Below are 26436 nucleotides of genomic sequence, written 5' to 3' on the forward strand. Positions count from 1 at the left end.
GCTGGTCTGAATTGGCACCTAGCAGAAGCAGGGATGTGTCAGACTCCTTTGTAGACTTAGGGCACTGGAGTTATTAACTGCTTTCTCCACCATAAATAATTAAAAGTGTGGGTCCACAGAACAGTGTAAAAGGTGAAAGACTAGCTCAAAGACAGACACTTTTCTCCACTGAGTTGTTTGGTACCAATGGCAGTTGAGCTGGCTCCTAGGCATAAGGAGAAACAAAACCTCCCCCTCCCCTGAATAGCAGCAATGGCTTTAGGGACAGCATAATAAGCTAAGTACCAAGTAAAAGTGAGCCAGAATACATTAAGTACTATTGTCTAGGTGCAGCCAGGCACACATCTCATATGCTATAGTTCAGCAGGAAACTGGCCACCAGACTGGGACAGAAGTACCCCTGAAAAAGGAAAAGCCATAGAAGAATGTGTCAAACTAAAATATGGGTGAGACAGAGGGGGGTTTTGTTTGTTTAAGTGACAATTTATGAGGCTAACGCTTAATAACTTCTGATTTAGTGAAGAGATTGGATTTCATTTTCAGGATAACATCAGAAGTGCTGAGATACCATACCATATTCAGCTTTAGCAATAGCTGGTGGCACAGAGCAAACCAGCTATGCCTCATGCTCCTGTTGGAGTTGCAGTTGTTTAAAGAAGGAATGGAATGAGCAGATTGAGTTGACTCAATAAGAACCAGATGTATTAAAATACAATTTATTCTTAAAATAGCTAGTTGACACTTAACAGCATGGGTTACACAGAAAAGAAAAAAAAAAAAGTGCAATTAGTGGAAGAAACTTACTTCATCTTAGCATTTATCTTCTCATTGCATTACAAGTAGCTTCAGATTCAGGCTATTATACAAGTCACATGTATTTTGATGTTAACATCACTTCTGTACAGTTAGAAGGTATGCCAATATTTACACCTGCTGAGTATGTGCTGGACAATTTCCCACAAGTCTTACACAAAACACAGACCATGCTTACAGTTTGACAGCTCAGGAAGCTAAATTACAAGCATATGATATAAAATATACACTAGTTTAAAAAAACAAACAAAACAAACTTCTAAAATGAGGTACAATGAAACTGAGCAGTTTCTGTTTATGTGCAAGCCTATATTCATTCTAGAAAAAACTAGCAGCAATTCTGCTTTTTAAAAGAAGTTGCTTTCACCAACTGCAGCTAATTCACTGTCTTCAATATGAAGGACCTTTCCTATATTATACACTTTTCAAAAGTTATCTCTGACTCTGCAATAGGGAGCAGGATACTTAACCATTAGGTGCTGTAAGACTAGATCAGGCAATGAGTGAAATCACCTAATGCTGCCACAGACCAAGACATTTACAGACCACTCAGTGTAGTCTATACACTAACCTTGGCTTCAGCCTTTACTTTTGGCATGTACAGTGACTTTGTTTTTTTAAAGGCACATTTTTCTTTTAACATTAGAAGGTAACCATCAGCCTGACAAGCGAGTAGAATGATGAAGGCAGAATTCGAGGTTAGATTTGATCTTAATGCAAGATATCCATTTTTCCCGAGGCCAGTGAGGTCAGAGATGCCTTCCCAAAGTCACTTCCACCACTCGCTTTGCATTATTTTCTGTATTCTTTTTAATTTCATAAACTTTTCCTTTATTTAGAAAGCCAGCTTTGAAGACAACATCAACACACTGTCTATCTCCAAGTTAGGCAGCACATCTTACCTCTTCCCCTTCTCCTACTTTTCCATTATCCTCTCCAAATTTCCTAACCTTTATTGAAACCACAAATCTTAGCCATGCAGTCTTACCTGCTACTGCTAAAGCACATAGGTCACTGCAAGCTTTAGTCCTGAGAGCACTGCCTCAGCTCTGCTGCGCTAACAGGCACAAAATGGACTTTGATGTTCTGCTCCTGTGACAGTTCTGTGCACACACACTCACACACAGTTGCTACAGCTTGCTAAAACACTGTCACCTTCCACAGTCTCCTGCCTAATGACTCAGGAGAGACAACAGCAGAAAGCACACAGCATATACTTAAGATACAGGCATGCTATTTCTAGTAGGTGGTATACACACGGGTTTTATCTCGTTTGTCTTTCTTTCCAAGGATAAGTTTTGGCTAAGAACTTCAAGAACATAATATGGCTTAACGAGACTGCTGAGTTTGGAGTTGTAAAGGCAGCCACACCTGCCGGGTGGTTTTGTTATATAGTTCTGTGAACCAGAAAGCTAACACTGGTTTGCTGCCAAGTGGAATAATATTTCCAAGCTAGTGTCTATCACCAATATGGTGATGAATTTTCAATCCCACCTGAGCTCTGCCACTGGGGGAAGAGGCCACTGGACAGCCTTGGGCTGCCGAGCTGATCGGGCTCTCTCTCTTGCCCTTTCCTTGGAGCTGGAACATCAAAACAGTCCTTTGTGGCAGATGGTATCCGAACACCATCAGATTTCCACTCTGCATGGAGAATCTTGTAGTTCTGCCCCTCATTATTGTCCCAGAAGGTACGCTCGCCACTTTGGTAGGAAATGCAGAACTCAATTTTCTCTTGAGAAGGAATGGCAGGAGGCAAGTCAATAGTAAATGAGAAGGTATCATTTTCAGAATCACCATAAACATTGTTCATGTACACACACTCAATGTCCGTGTAAGTCTTCCACGTATCAAAGGTGATTCGAACCTGAACCTTCTTCTCAAAGCTCACATTTTTTACTTTCACAGTGCCTGACAACACCTTCTCTTGTAGGCTGCAGTTCTCCAGGCAGACCAAGTTCCTCTGCAGGCGGTTCCTGAAGTCCAGGTAGTCAGCTGAGGGACGAGGGAAATCCAGAATCAAGTTTTTCTCCTCGTGAAGCTTCAGGTTAGACGTTATGTTTTCGAGACTTATAAGATCAAACTGGAGATCCCAGCCAGGGTGCTCCTGGAACTCTGAGAAGGTGTGTATTGCCGTCAGGGAGAGCCCCTTTGAGTCTGCAAACACAACTCGCTTCTTGGCTCGGGCTGCTGAGTGGTTCCAGTCACTCTTCTGTGCTTCAGAATCACGTTTCACATGGAGACAGGGTCTGAGAGGTTTGAATTTGTTCACAAAGTTATTTCTCTGGCAGCCCTCAAGGGGGCTGAGGAAGCTCTTCAGTGGAGGTGAATGAGCTAAGCAGATTCTCATGGCCACATCCACAGGCATGATGGAATTTGGCAAGGGTCTCGGATCTAAGATCTGAATCATTCTGAAAGGAGCAGAAAGACAGCATATTATTATTTGATACATTGGGGAAAAGCTTGTTAAGAATGCATATGTGCTTCATCTGCTGTCTTAATTATTCACAACCTGGTCTTTGCACAGCTTTAAATAATGCAGCCTAAATTAATATTGACAGTTCAAGAGAGGAAAAAGAATGAACATACTGTCATTTCTTTACAATTCTGCAGTCTTTCAATACGAATGTAATTTGCTTTTTCCAAACCTCTGAAACATGGATTTTAGAAACAGCTAATAAAGCACATCCTAATGTACCAGTACAAACAGATCCACCTGCAGTGAAAGTGCTCATCCACTTCAATTTCTTTCAGTGACTGTGAGCCTAGTCTTAAAAATCTAACAGGGTGGATCAGCTGCTGCACCCGAGCAGACAGCACTAGAGTAATCAAGTTACCTGTCCCAGCTTGGCTTTGGTTAAATCAGTTTTGAGCTATTAACCCAGGTCTAGTTAAAAAAGCTGGTTTGCATTGTGAGCATTGCTGAGTAAGTGGGGGAAAGAATAAAGGAGCTGAAGGAGAATTGTCTTCATCTTGTGTTTTGAGTAACGTATTAAAAACATTCCATTCCTTATATTCCCCAAAGTCCATACCTAATGCAAGCATTTCATAAGAATGCTACAGCTTTCTTTGTTTAGATTTGTTCCTAAACCTGACTCTCAGACGATGAAAACCACGATTATTTTACAAAATGCTCTCAGAAATATGACTGGGGTTTTGGATGGTCCTACAAGGAGCCCACAGTTGGACTCTGTGGTCCTTGCAGTTCACTTCCAACTTGATGTACTCTGTAATTCTATGACTCTGAAACCACGGTCGGTTAGCAGTATTTGCAGAAGGGGCTCCTACTGCAGTGCATCTCTTCTGGTAAAGATCCAATCCTTGCTGGAAATATGGAGTTCTGTTGAGTCATGGGAAGAAAGAGCACTTGCTTTGTCACTTAAATAAATGGCATTCTTCTTCCCAGTGTTCTCACTGGTATTCCAGAGCACTGCCAAAAAAAGCAGAATCTGCACTGACCTCTTCGTTCTTCTTGCTTTTTTTCCCCCCCTTTCTTAAGCTATGGCAGCATTTACCATAATAGGTAGTGGAGTACTGGCATCAAATTTATCAAGTTTTGTTTGGCTTTTAGCAGCATCAGTATTGTATTCTCTCTAGTTTCCATGACGAGCTCCATAGGCTGCTGCTCATAACGTTATACAACATTAAAAACAAAACAAAAATAAAGGGCTACGCTGCTAGGAGAGGCAAAAATCTGCCAGCAAAAGATGATAGAGTTGAGCAGCATTCACAAGGCACTATGCAAGCGCTAAACGCTTCTACAAGCCTGATAAAAATCAAAGTAGCGCAGTGCAAAAGTACATTCCCCCAAAGGATGAAGATTTTATTCCCCCCTCCCCTTTACTTACTTCCTTCTGCGGGGCTGGAAGCGCACGCTAGAACCGAACCGACCCGAGGGAGAGCAGCCGCAGCGCGGGCAGCGGAGCCAGCAGCGCTCACCTGCGGCCGATGGCGAGCAGTGCGGGGCGGTTACTCCGCAGCCCCCTCGCTCCGCTCCCTTTATGCTCCGGGCTCGGTCCTGCCCCGGGGCGCGGCGCGGCGGGGCTGTGCGTGCCGGGGGGCCGCGTGGGGGGGGGGGAGGCCGCTGTTTCTCCACGTGGTCACGGCTGTGGGGCGGGCGGTGCCGAGTGCCGCCCCCTGGGGCTTCGGTGGTTGTTATTGTTCGGTCGGTGCGATGCTCGGCGCGTGGTGCTGCCGTGCCGTTGCTTCCTGCTGCATCCAGGGCTCTCCTCTCCCCATGCCCACCCCTCCCCCCCCCGCACATCCCGCAGAGTCGTTTCCAAAACTGCTGTGCTTTAAATAACTTGGATATTCTTGCCCCTGAGAGCCCGAGCTTTGCTGTGTTGGCTGTACGCGGTCGACAGTGCCGGCTGCTTGTCTCACAGCGGTCTTTGCAATGGGGAGCTCTCCTTTGTCCCGATCAGCCTGTCTGCACCTCTTGCATCCCTTATGGGGGTGACGTGGCCTCGGTACGGCTCGGGGGTGGCTGGAGCTTCAGATGGGGCTCAGAGGTAGTGGGCCTTTGCCAGAGCTAGAAAAGCAAATGGGTTTGCTCTACAAGACTTCCAAGAGAACACTTTAACGTGTCAATGTGGGGCTTCTTCCTGCTGCTGCTTTAGCAGGACACTACCTAACAGAACAAGAGTAACACCAGCTTGAAACTGCAGACTCAGATTTGACTAAAAAGAGCTGGATACTTGTGTTGCCAGGGCCTGAAGTCTGTCATCCTGGGCTATACTTGGCCTTGACTGAACTGACAAAACTGGAGGTTTCTTTTGCATGGTACTATTGGCTGTTCAGCTCCACACACAGCAGTGTGAGGGTACTGGAGGTCCTGCTGTACTTCCCACGTTGTAGCTGTTAGCTATTTCTAGAGCAAAGGGGCAGAAAGCAGTAGCACGCGGTCTCTGCAGTGTGACGACAGTCACACCATCACTGCCTGCCCCCACAACTGTGTGAGCCTGGTGTGGCTGCATGGTTTCACTGTCACCTTCCTGCCCACTCTCTCCCAAGTGCAGCCCTGCACTCATGATACTGAGTATGTGAGCTATTCTGAGCTTTTATCAGTAGATGAGTTCTGTGCACAATGCATGACAGGAAGCACTATGCTCTACATGGAACAAAAGGGACTTATGGTGAAGAAGAATAGAAGATAATAGGATTTCTCTGGCTCATCCAAATTGTTTTTCTTTACATGGTTTGTGAATGAAAGGCTCTATTGCTGTGCATGAGAGGTTGTTAGGAGACAGCACTTAAGCACAGGCCAAGGCATGGCAGGCGAAAAGATGCCTTCCTCTTGGATTAAGGCTGTGTAGTAGCAGAGAAACAAACAGCCCTGAAAGTGCTGGAGGGAGAAGTCTCCTCTAGTGACTGAAGTGTGGCACACAGACCCATACACTGCCTCTGTGTGTATAATGAAGGCATTCATAGGGCAGAAAGGCTTCAATTTCTTAGCAAGACTCTTGGTGACTGAAGTTCCTGCCCTTTCTGCCAGTAGGTGACATTAAACATCACCTAGATGGAGCCTGAAGCACTACCTGGCAGCAAAGGCAAGGACTGGAAAGGTTCTGGCCTGTTCCCTGGTGCTATCAATTCAGGATGACCTTCCCTAATCCTCTGCTCCACATATCACATCTCTCCATTTCCTTATCTTTTTATGACTGCTGGCTCCCTCTCAGTGACAGATGATATTTCCTCATTGTTTGCTTAGGGAATGTACCAAAAAACTGTTCTTCAAGCCCTGCTAGTTGCAGAGTGTGTTTGTGTTGTTGTTTTTTTTTTCTTTTGAGCTACAGATGCTTTTTCCAGGGGTTGAAATTGAGACCCAAGACCCCCAAGGGTCATAAATGAGTGCACGGTTGGCACTTACTAAATATTCTGCATTTTAAAGCATGAGTGAGCAACTCAGGAGAGGTGTTGTGAGCCTGTGCTACTGAAGTTGTGGTCCCATAGAACCACGGGGCCAAGTGGGACCATGTCCACCTGCACCACCCACAGCTGGGCTGTGCTTTCCATGTGCAGGCCACAGATAGGACCTGGGCAGCTGTTTTATTCCAGGCTGATTCACACTTGAAGCCTGCACACGAGCAGTTGTACCAAGTACCCCTTGCTGCACATTTCTACTGCTTGCTGTACTTTTGCCATTTTAAAATGTTTTGTTCCTATTTGGTTTAAATACTCATTTTTTCCTGCCTTATAAAACATTATCAAAGATTATTTAAGGTGATATGCTTAGAAAAAAACAAAGAAGAAAAAACAAACAAACAAACAGAAGAAAAAAAACAGCCAACCCAACAGTAGTGAGATGCAGAACTTTTCATGGACATGCTGTTGCCCAAGTTAGTAAATATGGACTGCACACAGCAGCTCAGTGGCTACTCGGTGACCCTAAGCCCCGTTCATGGCCACAAAGTACTGCCCCAGTTTCTGGTTGTAAGCAGAGAAGGCTGTGCAGAGCCAGAGCTGCTCTTTCCTCACCTGAAGAGATGTCCCTGCTCTAGGCACACAGCTGGGGTTGCCTGAGGTAGTAGAACAGTTTGCACTGCCAGTGATGTTCTTCTGTCTGCACAGAGGACTCAGGTTTCTGGTTATTTTGGTTCAGCGGCTCTCCTGTCATCAGAAGCTTAAAAATGTAGATTTGTCTGCCCATCTCCCCTATCATACAGGGCTGCTAAAATAGGAGCTACTCCAGAGGAAAAAAAAAATCATTGTCTCACTGTGTTGGACGGCACTTGGTGTCATAGCCACTTTCCTGACACTTGTAGGAACACACAGAAGAATAGAGAGAAAAGCACTGCTGGGAGAGGCAAGGGGGTCATGTAAGAGGCAGCTGTACCTCACTGACTCTGTTGCAAGTAAACCAAAACTGACCTCTTGTGCTGCTTCTGTCCCTTTTTCTGAAAAACACTGCATTTTAAGTGTAAAAGCCTAACTGCAATAAATGAACTGTAGTAAATTGTCATTGTAGTTTCAGAAAACTGAAAATGTATGTTTTTTCAAAATCGTTTGCAGTCTGCATTATTCCTAGTCTAGGTAGCATGCAGGCTGGCTCCCCGGTGGGCCCATGGAGGTCACTCTGTGGCAGGCAGGTTTGAGGTATTCTGCTCAACGACCAACAGCATTAGCTCTCTTGTGAATGCTTGTTTATGCAGACAGCAATGCAGGTCTTGCTGTTCTTCTCCTGCCTGAACCAGCCAGCTCCTTTTTCAATGAGTGGCTTTCTAAGCAGGTAATAAATGACTTTGGTTTCTGTCAGCTATCCAACAGCTTGGTCATTCGTTTGTTGGCTCTGGTCATTTCATGGCAGAGGAGAATGAAAGAGCTGCTTCGCTCAATCCGTTTTCCAAAACTGAGTAATTAAGCAAGTTTCAGTGGTTTACTCTTTCGCTTTATTACTTTAGGTTGCAGTTGTGAGTATGGAAGAAGTTGAACGGTCTTAGTGTTTAACTGAAGTCTTCGTAAGCAAAGATAAGAAAGCATTTCCTGAGAGCATATTTTGGTCATAACCACATTTGTAGAATAAACCTCAGAGAGAAGAAATTATACATCTCCATTTACTTGCATAACAATATATCCCTTGAAAAATTGCTGCTGTTTGCAGGGTCAGAGAGTAATGCTAGCTCAGTGCAGTAATACTATACAATTTAACAGGGACGTTCTTGATTTGATTTTAGGCTTGAGGTTAAAATCAATTGCTATTCTGAGGCAAAATACTGTGGTTGCTAGAAAATAGAAAATACCCATCAGATTTTGTCTGGCACATACTTGATTCCCACAGCATCACTCAACACACATTAATAAAGAATAAAGAGTAATAAATACTCTTTTTATGAAAGAGTATCTGTGGTAGCATAGTCATGGCCCATCAGCTCAGGGGACAATGCAGTCACACAAGGCTTCCACCAGCCATTTATTAAATTGAGCTCTTATGTTCAGTATCAGCTCTCATCTACCAAAAATAATCTTTGTAAATGGCTATTATCTATGAAGTTGGGCAGCAGGTTTCTATGACCATGGTTGTGATGCAAGTAATTATTCAGTTATGCACCAAGGCTAGGGAATGAATGAGCCAGGTGGAGAAAATAACTGTGCTGAATATCAATCTTTTGTAAAAAATAAACCCAGCAGGTGAAGCTGTGCTTTGTGCAATTTGGTTTCTGTGTGACTCCGTGTGACTGAGCAAATACTGATTGAATGGACACTGTTTGGCAGTTACATGGGAAGGCTTTTGTTCATCACAGTCTTTCAAGCAGATAGGTGACCTCTTTATCCAGGTGTGAAAAATCCCTTACAACCTTGCGTGAGACATGATTTTTCAGTATGATTCCCATTCTTGTAAGATTTATGTTGAACAACGTTCTGAAAACCCTCATCCTGAGTGAGCATTGCTGTATTTAATAGCAGTCCGGCTGACATCTGCAATATGTTCACACAGTGTTTGGAAGTCTTTGAATAATGCTACTTTTCTTATTCTGCCACTGAAGAGAAATGATCCGTTTCTATATTTTAGGTTCTCTTACAAGGTTTTTTTTGTCTCGTGTATCACAAGGGAAGAGCAGTGCCTGAAAGTTAATACAGTGCAATTCTGTGTTGAGTTTTTCTAGGATTTTCCCTGTTGGGGGAAAAAGCTCCCCTATGCTATAGGTCTGAGGGATGAATGAACCCTTTTTCTTGAAGGTTTAGTCTGACTAATAATCAATTCAGCCTTAAAATAGGAGTTTCCTAGGATGTGACCTAGTTATTTCAGCATTCTTTTTGGATGCATAATACAAACATGCATCTACATATATTTGTTCAGTTTCACAGGGATCAAACTTCATGCAGAGATTAGTTTCATCTTTAGATTTACTGGAAAGAATGAAGCCTCTCAAAGGACTGTAACAGCACCAGTCTTGTTTCATCCCGCAATGGGTTGGGACATTGAGCCCCTCAGTGTAGAACGATCTACAGCCTAAATATCATATTTGCAATAAATTAGCTTCCTCGGGTTATTCTTGGATACTGCTTCCCAGAACACAGAGAGTCTGCTGTCAAAATGTGCTTGCTCCACATATGCAATAATGCTTACAGTATGTTTTGCAATCTTTAAAATTTATTTAATCAGTGAGAAAAATCTTGCATCTTTCCCTGGAGAGCTACAGTCATAGAATGACTGGGACAGACAGGGATCTCTGGAGGTCATCTGTTCCAGTCTTGTCTTCAAAACAAGGCTAGCTTCATAGTTAAATCTGGCTGATTAAGTTACTTGACCAGCTGAACTCAGGTTGCTTGTTCAACTGACCTGCAGGGATTGAGAGTCCACAGCTTCTCTAGACAACTTTTACCAGTACTTAACCACTCTTGTAATATTTTTCCATTTATAACTGGAATGTCTTTGCTGCAACATCTGACTAGCCTTTTTTCTTCTTGCTGCACATCCTTGGTGAAAGGTCTGGCTCCATCTTCTCTATCATACCTCTTTCGGTAGGTGAAGGCTGTGCTGTGATCCATCATTACTCAGCCTTTCCCCCTGCAAAACAACCACAGCAGGGCAGTCTTGCTGCCTGTAGCACATTCCAATCCCCTGACCCTCTTGGTGACCTTCCACTGGTTTCACCCCTCCTTGTTAATCCACAAGGCTCTTTTACTGAGGGAACCAAAACTGGACACAGTACTGCAGGAGCAACTTCAGAAGTACCCAGTGAAGGGGAGTAATCACTTCGCTTAGTATTCATTTCAGGATTTTAAATAAAATTAATGGTGTTCTCAGCAGAACAAAGGCAAAGCTTTGTTTGCTGTGCCAGACTCTAAATTTAAGGTTTGGTACGTTGACATTTGTGTCATTTCTTCAGTGCACTTTGATTTGTTTTGGAAACAGCAGTTATCTGTATTTTGGCATACAATAAGTTACATTTTATTTGTGCTTTGGGAGGCCTCTGAAAATCCTTCTCTTGTATATGATCTCAGTTGTCAGTAGAAAGAGTGGAAGAGGCAATGGAAACAGACTTGCAGCTATTCTCTCAGGCTTTCACAACTTTTGGTTTAACATCTGCCACCATTTCCAAATTACACCTATCCATGCCCATCTACAAAACTGTTGTTCAGCCCTCCCGAATGCTGATATACAAGCTATTTATTTTCCTTTCTGCATCAGTCATGGATATAGGCTCCCTTCAAATCTCTTCAGAAGCTTTTGCTTTGGCACTACATTTTTATTTTCCTGTGAGTTGCTGTCATCTTCTAATCTCCTCTGCTTCCCTTTGGCTGTGTTGTTTCTAGTGCTTTCAGTTTACGTTTCACCTTCTTCTCAGCCCTTCTGGCTCCAAGTCTTCATTGAATTGTTCTACCACACTTCCACTTTCTGTCCCATAAACTTTTACCCAAAGCTTACTGCCCTCTTAGCTTAGCTGAAGCCACTAAAATTTTCAGTACCTCATTTAAACATTCTGGCTGGCAACCTTTCAGGTTTTTCTCTCTGAAGCTCTTTCTGAACCATGCTGCTCCTATGCCAACAAATGTTTGCCTCAGACCACTTAAGGTTGCTCAAATGCTTGTCTAACCCGCACACATCCCTTCTGGCAAGTTCTTTAACCATTCTTTGTTAATGAGTTTTTTAAAAACTTCCCCTCTCTCTTTAGCAAGGAGTTCTACCAAGGATCCTTTCTTAGAGAATGAGGGAGGATATAGAATAAAACACAGTACGGGTGGTATAGAACTCACGTTGTTCTCCTGGACTATAGAAAACCCGTTCTTAAATCTCATTTCACATGTTCCTGTATAGGTGTGTTTCAGTGCAGTGGACAAGAACAGGCTATCCCTGAATGAGCAAGTGCCCAGCCATACAGACCTATTACAGGTGAGGCAGTTGTGATTATGTCCTTTTAGGAGCAAAGATGGAAAGTAAAATATTAAACAGTAAAGCATATGAATTCTGTTTCCAACCAATGCTATCTTTTTAAAACTCTCTGTTCCCAAAGGAAAGGGAACATCATCCCATTCATAGCTTTTTTCTCGTGGTAATCTCATGGTGAGCATGAGAGAAAATAAATTCTCTCTCTATGTAAGAGTGGTAGCGTAGAAATGCTGTATTCATTTTATCACTACCAATATACACTGCATGTTTGGTTTCTCCAGATAATAGCCATAATTCATACTGACTGTATTTGAACATCCCATGAAGAAGGTATTTAAGGAGAAACTTCTCAGCTAGTCATAGCACGCAGTGTTGAGAGCAGGTCAGGGTGTTGGTCATTGGAATGTCTCTGTCTTAGAAAAGACACCTTATCATCCGTGCTGTTACCTCTGAAATCAGGTTGTGAACGCCCTGCAGGTATACCAGAAAATGAAATAGCATGCCTGTCCCTTTTTATGCAACATATCGTAGGTACAGATAGAGGATGAAAAGTGATGATTCATTATCTGTTCATCCAGAAAACAAGATGCTGATTCATGTGCTACATACTAAAATTTCTCAAGTCTAAACGTATTTTTGACTATAGGAAAATCACTTCAGAAAAAATAATGCTATGTACAGGAGTGTGCCTGTGCTTTCTGTTATTAATCTTATTCTAAATCAAAAGATCTAGGTCAGCCTTACACTCATTGATACATGGAGTCTTTTCTAGTCTGCCCTGGTTCCGGTCTCCTTTGTCAAATGTTTTATAGGTAATACTGCATTAGTTTTACTTTTTGTCTTTTTAAATGGCACGTAGAACTTTAAAAATACATGATACATTATAGCTTTGTCAACCACATTCCTTGTTTGTTGCTGTTATTAGTACAGTCATGCACAAAAATGAAGGCAGATGTGTCCCTCTTGAAGGTAAAAGTCATTCTGTCTAAAGCAGGGAACTCTGATTTTTTTACATTAGTTTTGAAACCTGGAACTAGAGGAAGACTTACTAGCAAGAAGAAGGAAAGGAGACTAATAAATATGCTTCTGCATAAATGCCAGACTGCTGTAAACTTCTTTGAGCCACTGCTGTGTAATGTAGTGTTTTAACTATTGAGTCAGCATACTTTCAGCATGGTAAGAGTACCGAAGCACATTGTGACTGCATTGCTGATACACAGCATCATACCTAAAAACAGTTTTCTTCCTTTTAAATTCCTAAGCAGATTAGTCCAATTATGCTCTAAAACTTCATTACTGCAGGTAACTGACTATTCATCCACCTTAAGTTTGTGATAGCCTGGCACAGATGGCAAGTTGCGTATGTCAAGATTTAGAGTGGGTAAAAGAGATATGGGCATATATTCTGAGTGATGCTTAGTTTGCTTTGTTTTTAGTCTGAAAAATGGGTCGCTTTTGAATAAGAATATCTAGAACTATCTATTGAATCAAGTCTAGGAGCAGGAGGAAATGGTGATGGAAAGAACGCCAGGCTAGGAGATGAGTTGAGTTGGAGGCTCCTTGTCCAGAGGCTGCCCCAGAATGGCTGCTGATGCAGCACTTCACTGCACTGCCTTTGGTTTTCTTCAGAGGGGAACTGGAAGACAGTTCCCAGCTTTGACAGTTCACGTCGGTCACTTCCTCCCACTGCATATTTTGCAATTTAAATGTGATATGTGCCAAGAAGGATGTACGCAGAAACCTTTTTATTTAGATTTGGTATCTGAATATGAAGGAAAATTTCATGTGTTCAAGAATTGTGGTTTCGCTACAGCACAGTGTTTTGTAGGCACACTTGGATTATATTCAACTGTCACTACTCTAGCAGAACTCTTGGTTTTCATTAAAAAAGTCATTCTCCTTGAGAATTCTCCTGATCCTAATTCAGAGGTGATGCTAGCTACTTGCCTCACTCCAATCTCTTCAAGCTTGTGCCTAAAGTAATGTAATAGTCATGTTAAGAAAAGGTGAGAGCTAAAATGGTCATGACATTTTAAGAGGCACATTTTCATGCTGTTCTGTTCCTCCTCCTACTGCTCTTTTTTTGGTCCCCAGTTAGAGGAGCTATGCCAGTCATATGTCTAGCTGCTGTGTGTGCCAGTACAGTACTCCTCACTGGGAAAACTTACAACAGGTACTCACCCTGCCATCCTTAGCCTGTGCTCGTGATGGGAAGGGATCAGATCCATTTGTACTTCTCATCTGTTGCTAACTGATCAGTGAATCTTTCTAATTCATTCTAGGTCATGTCAAAGAGTTTTGCTGAAACTGCAGCAGGAGTTCAGATGAACTTCTTTGCCATGAAAACAACTAAAAGCAGTCATGTTCTCAGCTGCAGCTGAGCAGCAGCTGAAAAGTTATTAGCTTGTCAGCACCAAAGCAGTGCCAAACTGCAACTGTGCAATTAGACTCACCATATGCTAACGTCAGATGCAAAAACTAAGTTTGCGTGTCAGTGGGTCTGCTGAGAACGAGCTCCAATTCAGGAGCTCAAATGCACATTTGCAAACATATCTTTAAAAAGAAAGGACCTTGATCAAACTTAGAAGCAATTTAAAAACAGGAGGACGTTATTTTCATATAGACCAATGTGTGAGAGTCATAAAAGATAGTAAAAGACATAACAAAGGAAAAGAACATACAAATAATGCCAGGTGTAAGTCCCTGCAGGTCACCAAGGTCATTCTGAATTCAGCCTAATGTGTCAGTACCCATTTCAAGTTGGTCTGAATTGTGGGTCAGCAGAAACAGCACAGCCTGCCCAACCTAAGCTACAAACAGGAACCAGTTACCAGGAAATTATGAAAGGTCTTTCTCTGCCCTGTGATCACGCCCAGGAAGATGTATTATTGTTTGTCATTTTACAAGCATACTTTTTCCTGTAAGAGAAGCAACATAAATTTTATAATGAAGCACAAAGTACAGATAGTTGTCACAAGCCTGTGAAATATTCCTCCACCTTGACAAAGGTTTTCTTTTCTTTTCCAATATTCACTGTTCTTTTCGTTGTTGTTGTATTTGAGGGGAGAGTAGTTAACGTTTATACTGCTTTAGTATTTATTAATTTGATGTGTTCCAGTGTTTGGCATAAGATACAAAATAACCAGCACAGAGCATTAGAAGATCATTTCTTAACACTATATTTTGGGCCGATGTTATCAAAACAAATACAATTTTGGTGTGAAACTTCAAGGCTTTTCACAGCTTGTGGACACATACTGCACGTAGTGTCTGCGCAGTGTGTCTCTTCACTCAGCTTTGAGCAGTGAATAGAAGGCAGGATTTCCAAGAGGCACAGACAGCTCCAGGAGGAATCGGAATGACTGGCATCAGTAATAAAAAAAAGAGCTGAATTTTCCAGTACTCACAGTAACCATATATCTTAGGTGCTTTACACAATTCCCAGTATAGGCACAGAGGTGCTATTTCAAGCTCTTAACACATTGTGAGTTTGGAAGTTCTGTCTGGGGTGTATGAAGTCACCTAAGCCTTTGCATTTGTGCTGGGATCAGCTGGAGCAGAAGCATGAGTTTAAAAGAGGACACTGGCACTTAGCCTAAGAAAAAACAACTGGCAATAAATCCTTGCTCTAAAGTACTTGGACAACTTGTAGCTCAGAGATTAAAAAAGTCAGTAAAAAACGCAAACACAATCTTGGATTCCCTGTGTGGGTTTTGTTATACTTTAAAGAAGAAATATATTTCTGCAGTAGTTCAGTAACTAAAGGATGTATCTGCCTATTTAGGCTTCTCTGTCCCACAGTTTGAACTTCAGTGGTGTCCAAACCTGACTTGTATGCACATATTGTAGCAGAAATGCTGAAGCAGTGATTGAGCACCTGGTGGGAAGGCAGGGCCAACCCAGGGGAGCTCAGGTGCATGCAATGTAGCTGAGTGACTGTGAGGGATGGAGCCAGGATCCACCCCTTCCCAGATCTTGCTTAAGGGCTGGCATTGGAGGCAAGGGCATCTTTTTCTGGAGATCCCTGTTTACCTGAGGCCTTCTAAAGGTAAGCAGCTTTTTTGTTTTTGTTTTTCCCCATTCATTTCTGCATCTGCTGCATTTGGGCTCATTCTCATTTGCTGTAGCCAAAGACTTTACCACCCTGCTATGAATATGGTGCTTTCCATTGCATTATATCCCATTGCACATATACAAATTTCTGTCCTGATTGACATGGTGAGCTTGTCCTGTGTGGGAGCATGGTTTGGAGTTCCTGAGTTTCTGATGCTCAGACCACCAAGATCTGATTACAAATATTGCAGATTGCATCTCAATATCTGATGCACACTGAAGAGTTTCCATGTATGGACAGAATCAAGAAAGAGAGTAAGAACACTGCTGTATTTGTCCAAGACAACAAAGAAACAATCATTGGCAAAGACATTTCTGATTAAAAAAAAAAGTCTACAGTTACAACTATATTGCACTACTATGTGCTTGCAGAGCATTTATTTTGTATGTTTGCATTTCAGATGTCTGAAGATTTTGGGGTCTTAATTATGCCTACTACTTCCTCAACTTCCTCCAGTGTAGTTTTCCAGCTGTTCACTTTCTAGTTTTGAAATTGTTTGGGTTATGAGGTGCAGGTGTTGTCCATAACTCTGGATGAGTACTGGTGAAGTGAGGTGGAAGATGTTTTCAGCCAGCACCTTTGGACCTCATCTTGAAAGCTAAAGAGCCTGGCCAGTAAGGCAAAGAAACTGGAAGGAAAGGGAGAAGTCCATTTGCTCTCCTGGAGGGACTCCAGATACACTCAGTTTTATCCCTGAGATATATTTAGTTTTATCCCCAAGTTACTTTGCTGTTGAAATGACATCCTGTGTAACTTAACCCTAACAGCAATAGCTGACATTTAGGTAACTGTAAAACGAAAAGGGGCCTGTCTTGTATTTTTGTAGAAACATATTCAATCGCCTCCAAAATTGATAACTTTTGAAATATATTTCCTGAAACATATGTAAAAGCAAACCTACATTTAGGATTACACTATACACTCAAAAGTGTTGTCATTTAAAGAGGAATTTATCAGGTGTTAGGCACTGGGTGTACTGGCCAAGTGTACAGTGGGTACATGCCATGCCAAATAATCAGTCTCAGGTGAAATACAAGCACTATGATTTACTATTTTTAGGCAGCTGGGATATTTCACTGTGTGACCATGATGGTGAGGGCAACCATAAGGCAGCATTTCAACCATCAAAATATGTTCAAGTGGAAAATCAGTGTCACCAGTAAAAAACATTAATAACTACCTAAGGGTTTCCATAACCCGTGCAGGAGAAACTTCTCTGTCACTATGAGGGATCACAGAAATAATCATAGAATAAACTATTTGAATAAAGCCCTCAAAAATTTTCCCTTTCTTGATAGGAACATAAGAATTGCTTTAATAGATTGTTTTTTGGTTTTTTTTTTCCCCAACAAGAATATCCTTCTGGCCACAGTAAGTGATAACATGTCGGGAAAAATCCCAAAGGAGAAGCTTCTTGTTGTTACGTACTGGCTTAATTCCAGGATAACTTAAGCTCAGCAGGACATATAAATAGCTGTGTTAATTTCTCACAGTCCTCCTATCTTAAATAGATTATTTTTTATTGTTGTTGCGTAACTGTCTTCATCACAGGAAGTCTCAGGATTTAAATTTTTCTATATCTGATTTTAATACCACTGTAACCATGTTCCTTCTTTTCATCGCAGTTCCTCTTCTGAACCAGCACCACAGACTAGTTTTCAGTAGAATCCTTTGGATAGAAATGGTGAAATACATTAGATTTAATCATTTTCATTTCATAGTGAAACTGTTGCTACTTCTTGAATCAAGGAACTGCACTGATTCAGCTTATGTCAAGAATAGAATAGCCTTTTTTTTTTTCCCATACTGAGGAGCTACCTGTTCCAAGAAGACATCATTTGAATTCTTGAGAAATTCTCTCTCAGATTTATCCTGAAATGACACTTCACCAGTCTATGTGCAAGTAGTTGGAGCGATAGGTTACCACCTTTTAAAAAATGATTAGACTTAGCTGTTTCTTTGTTTTGCTTCACCCTGAATGTTCTGCATGGTATTTACATTACATACTGTAGGCAAGCAAATTAGGTATCCATATTGAAAGTATAGGCTTCTTATGCCATCAGTGGTAAGAGGTCAAGAGTTTCAGAGAGCAACTAAGAGCCCAAAAGCCAGCTTGCTTTGTTAATTGCATAGAGACCTTGGATGCTTCCTTTAAATACCAAGGATAACTCATGAAGTTGCCTGAACATCCCCAAAGCCTTTTTTTTTTTTTTTTTAAATTGGGACAACAAATTCATATAGAATTAGTTAATCAACATTATTAAATTAATGTCTCTTCACCTGCGGTTTAAATGCATGGAGATTTTCTCAGTAGTTCTTGCTCTTCTGATTTTTTTTTATTTTTTTTTCCTCTGCTAAAATGAATTTTCCCGAAGAATTATTTCCCACCTCATTCATTTCTAGACATATTCTAAGCTAATATGATACATAGGTTCCCTGCCTCTTTCTTTTGGTTAGCTTCAGGATGGCTGAATGTTGTGGTTGGGTAGACATTCTAGTTTGCCCATATACTTTTAGCTTTTTCCTACTGTTGTACTTTAGAGAGTTAAATGGATCTGTTTTGCTATCATTCTTAGCCAATGCCTATCCTTGGCCCTACTGCTCCTCTGCTGCTTGTGGCTTTCCTCCTAAAAGCGAACATAAATCCTCAAGGCCTCTGCCAATGTTCCTGTGCTGGCAGTCCACATAATTTGGTTTTGTGCATGCAGAGCCTAGGCCTTTATAAATGCTCTCTGTGCTCCCAGATACGTTTGTGGCACTGCAGAAAAGCAAACAAAAGCTTCCTTTAAGTCCTCTATGTGTGTGTTTGTCTAGTAGTCTCTAATGGGAAAAAGTGAGTCATTTTAAAGAAATCCCAAAGGTCTGGGATGGAAGGCTTTGTTTCTAAGTAATCCAGTTTTCATTAACTCAATATACTTTTCTGTGCTTTTTGCATGAGGAATGTAACATTCTCCCTATTTGAATCTCTCCTAAACATATTATGTGAACTGTCAGCTTTACAGCTGGTCACCATGTTGCTGAACAGCATTCATGGTTGCTGTATATACAGATACAGCATTTTGATGACTGCATCTTCTACCTTTGCAGCCTGTCAGCACAGCACGGCTGTAGCTTCATCTCCTGTAGGCACCACTTAGTTATGTATCTGCTCCTCTCTGTGATACTCAGTTTCTGTGATGCACTACCTCAAAAATATAAAATATAAAACTACCCTTTTATTTTTTTCCAGAATAAGATTTTATATTTTCCCCTTTACCCCCATCTGCTGGTAAAGCAAAGCTGGCACATACAAACCAGTAACCAGAGACTGACTGGCAGCGCTCCTGCTTGCTTAAGATAAGTTGCTGAAGTGCTTCAGAGATGGGATGAGAAGGGGAAAGTGAGTTCCTTTGAAGCAGTGGCTGCATGCACATCCGCTGTTGTGCAACCTGTTCTGTTTTTATTTTGTGGTATGCTCTTATTTCTTAAAGCTAATGGCCTCTTACTGTGGAAAATTAACTTGGACTGAGGAAATCTGTTTGTAGTTTTAAAAGTTTATTAAAAGGCCACTTCTCTCTCTCTATCAAAAAAAAAAAAAAAAAAGTGTGTTTTCTCTACTGACGTGTTATAATTTCCTGATGTACACTGTTAATTATAGTTGACTGCCCCTACCCAGCCATCCTCTTTTCTTTCCTGCCCTCTAGCGACCAACCAGGCAGGTTTCTAAATAAATTAAGCGCTCTTCAAAAATAATGTCCCAGTTTGGGCAGGTCCTGCCACTAAAATAAATGTGCTGCATAGCTAGAGGCTATTACAGAAATGACCCATGCAGAATGGCCATCACACCATGATGTCTCTGGAGTAGTGCTGATAGCAGTGGGGTCAAGACCCTCTTCCTCTACAAAACCCCCTACTGCGCCCAGTGGGTGAGATCTGGCAAATATATTTCAGCAGAGGTGTTCTAACTCTACTGTATCTTGCAGTTTATCTTACAAAAGAAACAAACATTGAAATGTGATTTAAAAGTAGATTTATTTTACATGATGTGACCCTATAAAAGGCAATCAAGTCTGAAATGCTAAGTCTTTGACTCACTGAATTCAAGGCTAATTGAATCCTGCTCTTAGAGTACATTTAAAAATAATTTCCATTCGGAGTGCCCTGCTGTAGTTCTACTCTCCAGCTGTTGGGAAATTGTACTGGAAGGGGACGTCAGCCTACAGGTAATTTAGTGTAGTGGTGTGAAAAGAAAGGGGAGCTACTTTTAGATCTGAAAGAGCAATACATTTTATAATCAGGGCCTTTTTCTAACTCATTGTTTTTCAGTGGCGTTTCAGAATGGCTTTTGCCAATGAAACATAAGTAGAGTTCATACCGAACTAGTAAAAATGAGTTCCTTCCTTTGAAGGCCTTGGTAACAGGATGCATTTGTGTGGACACGGGTGTTTACACTTCTACAAGCATGTAATTTCTTTGTCTGCTTTGAAACAGAAGCAGTGGTACTAAGGAATGTGGTTTAGTGAGCAATATTGGTAGCAGGTGGACAGTTGGACTAGATGACCTTAGAGGTCTTTTCCAATCCAATGATTCTATAATTCTATGAATTTGAACTTAACACATTTGCTACTTCTGCTGTAGGCTTGAAGAAGCATCTACGAACTCAAAAGCCTGTATATGTTTTCCAGCAGTGTTAGTAACTTTGTGTGTTTTCTCTCTGCAGATCCTGTTTTCTTACACCTTGTACATTGTATTATTATCATGGGTAAAACGAAGAGCAGTTCTCAGAAGTATGCTTTGTGATTTCTGGCTTGCTCATAGACTGCCTGCTCGTTCCAAATGGGATGATGTGACAAATCAATACTTAGGATCTCTGAGAGGTACTCTGCCACGAGTTTCCCCAGCAGAAGACAGGCTCAGGGGGACCTGGCAATGCCCATTCCCCACCTGCACCACCTTGGGGGCTGCCTGAGGTCCACTGGGCCTGACCCACACCACCTCTCTGAACCCCATGATCTGAAGAGGAAAGGCAATGCGGTGCTTCAGGAAGTAACCTAAATTCTAGGTCTAAGCATGAAGGTGCTCTTTTGTTATTTATTCTGTGTTTCTCCAGTATTTTCAGCCCTGTTCGTCTAGCTGGTGTTAAAGGACACAAATCACAGCACTGCAGAGGAGCCATTGGGAAGCTCTGAGATGGTTTCAGGCCCACACACCATATCTGTGACAGTTTGTGCCAGAGCGTTATGGCCGCACGTGTAGCAGCAGATGAATTATGTGTGTGACAAGCTGAGGAGGAACAGTAGCCATGGCCTGACATTTTCCTGCCTACTGAGCACAGCTTGCATGGGGAAGAAAGCCAATGGAATGACACGAGGCTGTTTGTCACAGTGTGTGCTTGCTGTCTCTGTGCTGGCTGCATCCTCTGGTCACAGTTCTGTTGGCTGCGTGCCTATTTCTGGGTTAAATGACACAGCCAGGGGCACTGGACCTTGACCTGTTCCTGCAGCACAGTTGTGGCCTGGGCAGCTGGTACTCTCCCCATAAAAAATCCTAGGTGCAATTTAGACCTTAGCAGGGACAGGCAGTTTGGGCTTAGCTACCTTATTGCAGAGTGGAGTGGTGTTTAACAGAATGGAAGTGACTGAATGGCACAGATTAGCAGCTAGATCCCTTTCCTGGCTCTCGGGCAGTCTAATTTACTGCTGTAACAATAGCCTGCAAGTTCAGTGAGTTTGGAGGCATTTATCCTTCCTGCCTGTGGAACAGGAAGCTCCTGGCCCCTATCAACTACCTTTTCCAAAGTGTTTTTGAAAGATTATAGCACGAGTGGAAAAATACATTTCAAAATTACCAAATTAATCCTATTCTAGTTAGTCCCATCTAAGCTCAGACTTCCCCATCAGGCTTGTTAGGATTAAAAGAAAAAGATTCTCTCCATTCTTCTTCAAATCCTTGAACTGGCAGTCATAGAATCACAGTAATATAATATAATCATATAATTTAATCATATAATAGCTTGAATTGGAAATGACCTCAAAACCCTCGCAGCTCTAACCCCTGCTGTGGGCTGGGTCAGGGCCCCATCCAGCCCATTGCTGGGGCACACACAGCTCGCTGGGCAGCAGTGCCAGGGCCTCACTCCCTCCCTCTTTTTTTTCAGGATAAAGCAAACAGTTTAATTTCTATCATTCCCATTTCCTAAGTATGCAAACACGTATTTTTGAGTAACATGTTTTGATATGTAAATAACTACTTTAGGATTTTTTATTTTAATTGCATCAGGAAGTTCTTAGCACCAGAATGCTTAACGTTTCTGGGGAGGGGGAAAAAAAAAGTCCTTTATTAGCACATCCTAATGGATAATTCATTAAGTAGCACGGGATCGCTTCTACAGCTGTGGAACCACAGACCACCCTCATCCCGCAGCAGCAGCCCGGCCCCGCGGCTCCGCTCCGCCTCCCGACCCCACGTGTGCCGCATGCGCGCCGTGTCCGGCCGACCCCTTCCTGGCTGCATCGAGGCAGCTGCTGGCTGCGGTATCGCGGCCGTTCCGCCTGGATCCCTCCGCCGCGATGCGCCGGGCCCAGCGCCCTGCACAGCGCCCTGCACAGCGGAGCGAGTCCGGGGCTGCCGCCGCGCGGGGCCGCGGGCTGTGAGCGGGTCAGCGAGGGCCGCTCGGCCGGCTCCGTGGGGCTCGGCCCGGCATGGCGGCGCGGCGGTGCGCGGGCGGCGCGGCCGCCTTGGCCGAGGCTCCGGGCTGCGGCGCGGCGGTGGAGCCCGCCCGGGAGCTGTTCGAGGCCTGCAGGAACGGGGACGTGGAGCGGGTCAAGCGGCTGGTGCGGCCCGAGAACGTGAACAGCCGCGACACGGCGGGCAGGAAGTCCAGCCCGCTGCACTTCGCCGCAGGTACGGCCTACGGCCGCGCTGCCGAGTCTGCGGCGCCGGGGGAGGGCCGAGGGTGGCCGGGCCGCGCATCGCCGCCTCCCCGAAGCGCCGAGCACGTTCGGGCCGGGCGGTGGGGCGGCCTAAGGCCGTAGTCGCTGCTGTGGGGGCGAGGCCTTGTCCCCGCTGTCCGGCTGCCGGGCTCGGTGGGGCCGGAGGCCTCTCGCGTTTCACGAGTAAATGAAACGGCCCGGCCGTGGGGCTGCAGCACCGAGTGATGGCTCTGCAGCACCGAGTGATGGCTCTGCAGCACCGAGTGATGGCTCTGCAGCGGCCTGTGGGCTCGGTCAGCTCCGAGTGTCCCCGTAGTGCTCCTAGTCCCTCTGCAGCCCAGCTCGCTGAGCCTTTCTCCCACGGATGGTGCCCGACCGACAGCACGGTTCCGAAGTTGTTTTTTTTTTTTGCATTTGTGTCGTTAACAAATAGACTTTGTTAATTTGGCACTTAGGCAAATAGCTGACATCACAGAACAACTGCTGTCTCTGGTGGCTGGCCGGAAGACTGTATACCACCTTTTCAGACAAAGACACGATTGTGGCTGTTGTTTTCGTGTTGTTTCTCTGGTTGGATTGCAGCCTTAGCGGCAGGGCCCTGGGGTAGGCAAGGGGCAGCAGCTTTCAGCTAGAAAGTGCGTATAACTAATAACGAAGTTTGTTCCCCCAGTGAATTATTTTAGAAGAGGTTTCTAATTAATATGTCATTTTCTCTCATTCAGTAGCTTTAATGGATTTGAGTTCCTGAGAGCTACTTTTTCAGGACAGCTGTGATTTGCAGATTTAGGAAACTCGATCAGCAGGAAAGCCCAGGGGACAACATAAAGCATCCTGTCAGAGGAAGGGAGTTTTGCAGCTATTTTTTCATAAACCCCAGCCCTGCCTCATAGCTCATAAACTTCTAAATAAATGAGACTGTTTAACAGCATTTTGTAGATGTGGGTTGTTAGGTTGCTTGTTGGTTGGTTTTTATTGCTTATTTTTGTTTTGTGCCTGAGGGCATAGGCAGTGACCTAGTTTGCCTCTCTGGACAGGGCTGATCTGTCTTGGCTTTATAAACCAGAACTTCTAACTTACTGAAAACTTCTTTTTTTTTCATTAAATAGGCAAAGAAAGGCAAAAGTGTGAGTAAGTGCTTTTGTCCTTGCTTCTATCCCTTTCAATCTGAATGCAGAGAATTTAAATGTGTTTCTCATAGGACTGTAGGATGTACAAAAAGTTTCTGGCTAAGGCAGGATGTAAAATGCACGTGTAATGTCTTGATGCAATGCGCTTCCACTGCTTCAGATGGGCTGACAGCAAAAAGGGCTCTACCTGCAGTAGGCTCAGCTTGCAAGTTGGCCATAAGCAGCTCCTTGGGTTGGAGGTTAGGAATATTTTTGTTTGTTTTGCTTTTTCCATGTTATTTTCAGTTTGAGTAATACCAGCTTCTTTTGTCTCTGTTGCCTGAAGGAATTACATTCCAGGAAGCAAAAGCAAAAGTCTTGTATTCTGGCTTTGTTTAGCCCAGGTTCATGTTCTTAGAAAAAATGTTACAAAACTTCTCTGACTAGTTTCATTCACTTACGAGGCTTTGTTTTGTGAAGAGGTGGCGCTGAAACATGAAGATCGTTTTTGTGTTGCCATTTTTCTCTTTCAGGGACACTCTGGGTCCTGAACCCGGTTCCTTTTTCTTTTCCTTTAAATATCAATGTAACAGAAAAAGGAAACAAACTAACGCAAATGCTCTTTTTTTTTTTTTTTTTTTTCTTTTCTCTCTGTGTCCTGAGTAGTAGCTCTGCTGCTTTGCAGTAAGAAATGAAGTGTGCTGGTGGGACCAGCTATCTTGCATTGCTTTGAGCTGCAATAATATTTAGTTGGTCTTCTGATGGAAACTTGAGAGCTAAAAAGAAAAGCTTTAGAATAGATGAATATTGAAGCCATTCTTGCAGCAGTGGGCTACTAGCAAAGGGGGAGTCACTGCGGAGTGTGTGCCAGTAAGGGCTGTGTTCCTTGAGCATGCAATAGGAATAAGAAAGGTGATTGCACAGAGCCTGACCCCCTCCTCTGCACACGTACTCCCATAGGAAATGCTTCAGTATGCTGTGCCTTCTGGTAGGGATGCTCCCACAAGGCTGTGGGGAGCCCCTGCAGCACACTTTGTGCTGAAACCAAGTTCCAGAAGCTGGTCTGATGCAGATGATCCTCTGTCTCCACTCTACCATAACGGTGGGTGGTTTGGGGGTGTTGTTATCCCCCCAGTAGGGGCGTATTTCCCAGCTGGGCTGGCTTTGCCCTGAGAGAAGCTGATGTAGGAACTGTGTTTGATTGAACCCACATACTGACTGGAGGGCCACAGAGTGAATTCTCTACACCTATAGTGAGGCTTGCCACAGCTCACTAGCTGTACTGGTATGGATTGACGCTCACATTGGTTTTCTGTGTTCAGAACTGTGAGCACACGGCAAAGTTTTGATGGACAGTGATGCCTTCTATGCAAGAATGAGTGATGTTTATCCATCAGATCCATAACTGAGGCAGAAAGCTGGATCAGAGGCTTTTCTAACACAACTGGTAAAGTAGTTTCTGGAAAACATTTTATGGTACCAAAAGCAGATGCCAAGCAGTCTGCTGTCAAATAGCAGCAGGTTTGATATGTTCACAGGACTGAGGGACTCATGAAAAGTCTCGTTTGAACAGATCCTGTAAGAATTTAGCAAGTCGTGGTTATGCATTCACCCTAGAAGCAGAATTTCTGCAAGTTTTAGAGATGCAAGAAAAAATAAGTGGAAGAATGTGAAATATGCAGGATATGATGTAATATGTAGACAGCGTGGCTCTTCAGGTATATGTTGTACAGGAACTGATTTTTGACATATAGTTCTATAGAGATTGCTCTCGCAAAGGTGCTAGCAAACTAAGGTTTGAATAAACATGTTTGTCCAGGTGGGTATCGAGTATATGCAGGGAAGGAGCATCCACTACTTCTCTGGGCAGCCTGTTGCAGTGCTCTGTCACCCTCACAGTAAGGAGGTTTTTCCTCATGTTCATGCAGAACTTCCTGTGTTCCAATTTGTGCCCATTGCTCCTTGTCACTGGGCACTGCTGGGAAGAGCCCAGCCCCCATTGACTCAACTCCTGCCCTTATGTAATTGTAAGTGTTGATAAGATCTCTGAGTCTTCTCTTGTCCAGGGTGAAGAGCCTCAGGTCTCTCTGCTTTCCTCATGGGGCTCCAGGCTTCTGTTTACTGTCTGTCTGGGAGAAAGAGACACTGAAGTCAGGTTTAGTGAGGAACGTGGTATGAGAAACTTCAGTTGTGATGAAACGAAAACTGAAAAGTTTTGTTGTGAATAAAATGCTGGCGCATCTCGTGCTTCTGCAGTTCTGTCACTGGAACGCTGTGCAGTTGTCAGGAAAAAATACCATTTTAGGTTCAGATTGCCTTGACTCCTGGCTGCCTGCTGAGGCCAGGCAGGTTGGGTTGTAACAAAGATTAAAACCTGCTGGCTCTGAGTGCGCTGCTGTTTGCAATCACACAGTGATCTGGGCTGAGGGAAAGGCTCCCATGTGGAGGCTTCATCCCACACAATTCTCAGTTTTCCCTTGAAAATGGTTTGCACCACGGGTGTTTAACGGAAGGCCAAGCCCTGTGCATAAGGGGTCATTACCGAGCAGGTGCTTGGTACACATACACAAACATACAGCTCTCACCTTTCCTAATAACTGAGATTCAGATGGGTCTTCATGAAGCCTTTGAGGGAATTTTATAGGCTGTGTCCCTTAGTGTGTC

The 26436-nt window shown here is 43.3% G+C and overlaps 2 protein-coding genes across 6 annotated transcripts in view; one reads left to right on the top strand and one right to left on the bottom strand.

Annotated features, from left to right (window-relative positions):
• TNKS2 (tankyrase 2) overlaps positions 1-26436 on the top strand; it is a 51013-nt gene that overhangs the window by 3467 nt on the left and 21110 nt on the right. The window contains exon 1 of one of the 2 annotated variants that reach the window (XM_015866891.1): positions 22225-22637. The exons of the other annotated variant lie outside the window; for it this stretch is intronic. Coding sequence (XP_015722377.1) covers positions 22436-22637 — 202 coding nt within the window. The 5' untranslated portion in view covers positions 22225-22435. Of the gene's footprint in view, positions 1-22224; positions 22638-26436 lie in introns of those variants that run through there. 2 annotated transcript variants of the gene reach the window in all.
• On the bottom strand, positions 705-4823 carry PPP1R3C (protein phosphatase 1 regulatory subunit 3C). Of its 4 annotated transcripts, XM_032445283.1 has the most exons (3): positions 4659-4823; positions 4099-4240; positions 705-3221 (listed from the first exon to the last, which is right to left on the bottom strand). In XM_032445283.1, coding segments are annotated over exons 1-3 (1089 nt in total). In that variant the 5' UTR covers positions 4660-4823; the 3' UTR covers positions 705-2275. The 4 variants fall into 4 exon arrangements, with proteins under 4 accessions (XP_032301174.1, XP_015722378.1, XP_032301176.1 ...); XM_015866892.2 differs by lacking the exon at positions 4099-4240 and having other exon boundaries at positions 4659-4814; XM_032445285.1 differs by lacking the exon at positions 4099-4240 and having other exon boundaries at positions 4750-4768.

The sequence above is a fragment of the Coturnix japonica genome, chromosome 6 (assembly GCF_001577835.2).
Source record: "Coturnix japonica isolate 7356 chromosome 6, Coturnix japonica 2.1, whole genome shotgun sequence".
In the NCBI taxonomy this organism is placed as follows: domain Eukaryota; kingdom Metazoa; phylum Chordata; class Aves; order Galliformes; family Phasianidae; genus Coturnix; species Coturnix japonica.

Bases quoted from the DNA above. Each gene is read 5' to 3' on its own strand.
- PPP1R3C (XM_032445283.1), bottom strand. The intron at 3,222-4,098 runs GTAGGAGCCCCT...TGCTCCTTTCAG, and splicing joins ACCAGAAGAGATGCACTGCA to AATGATTCAGATCTTAGATC.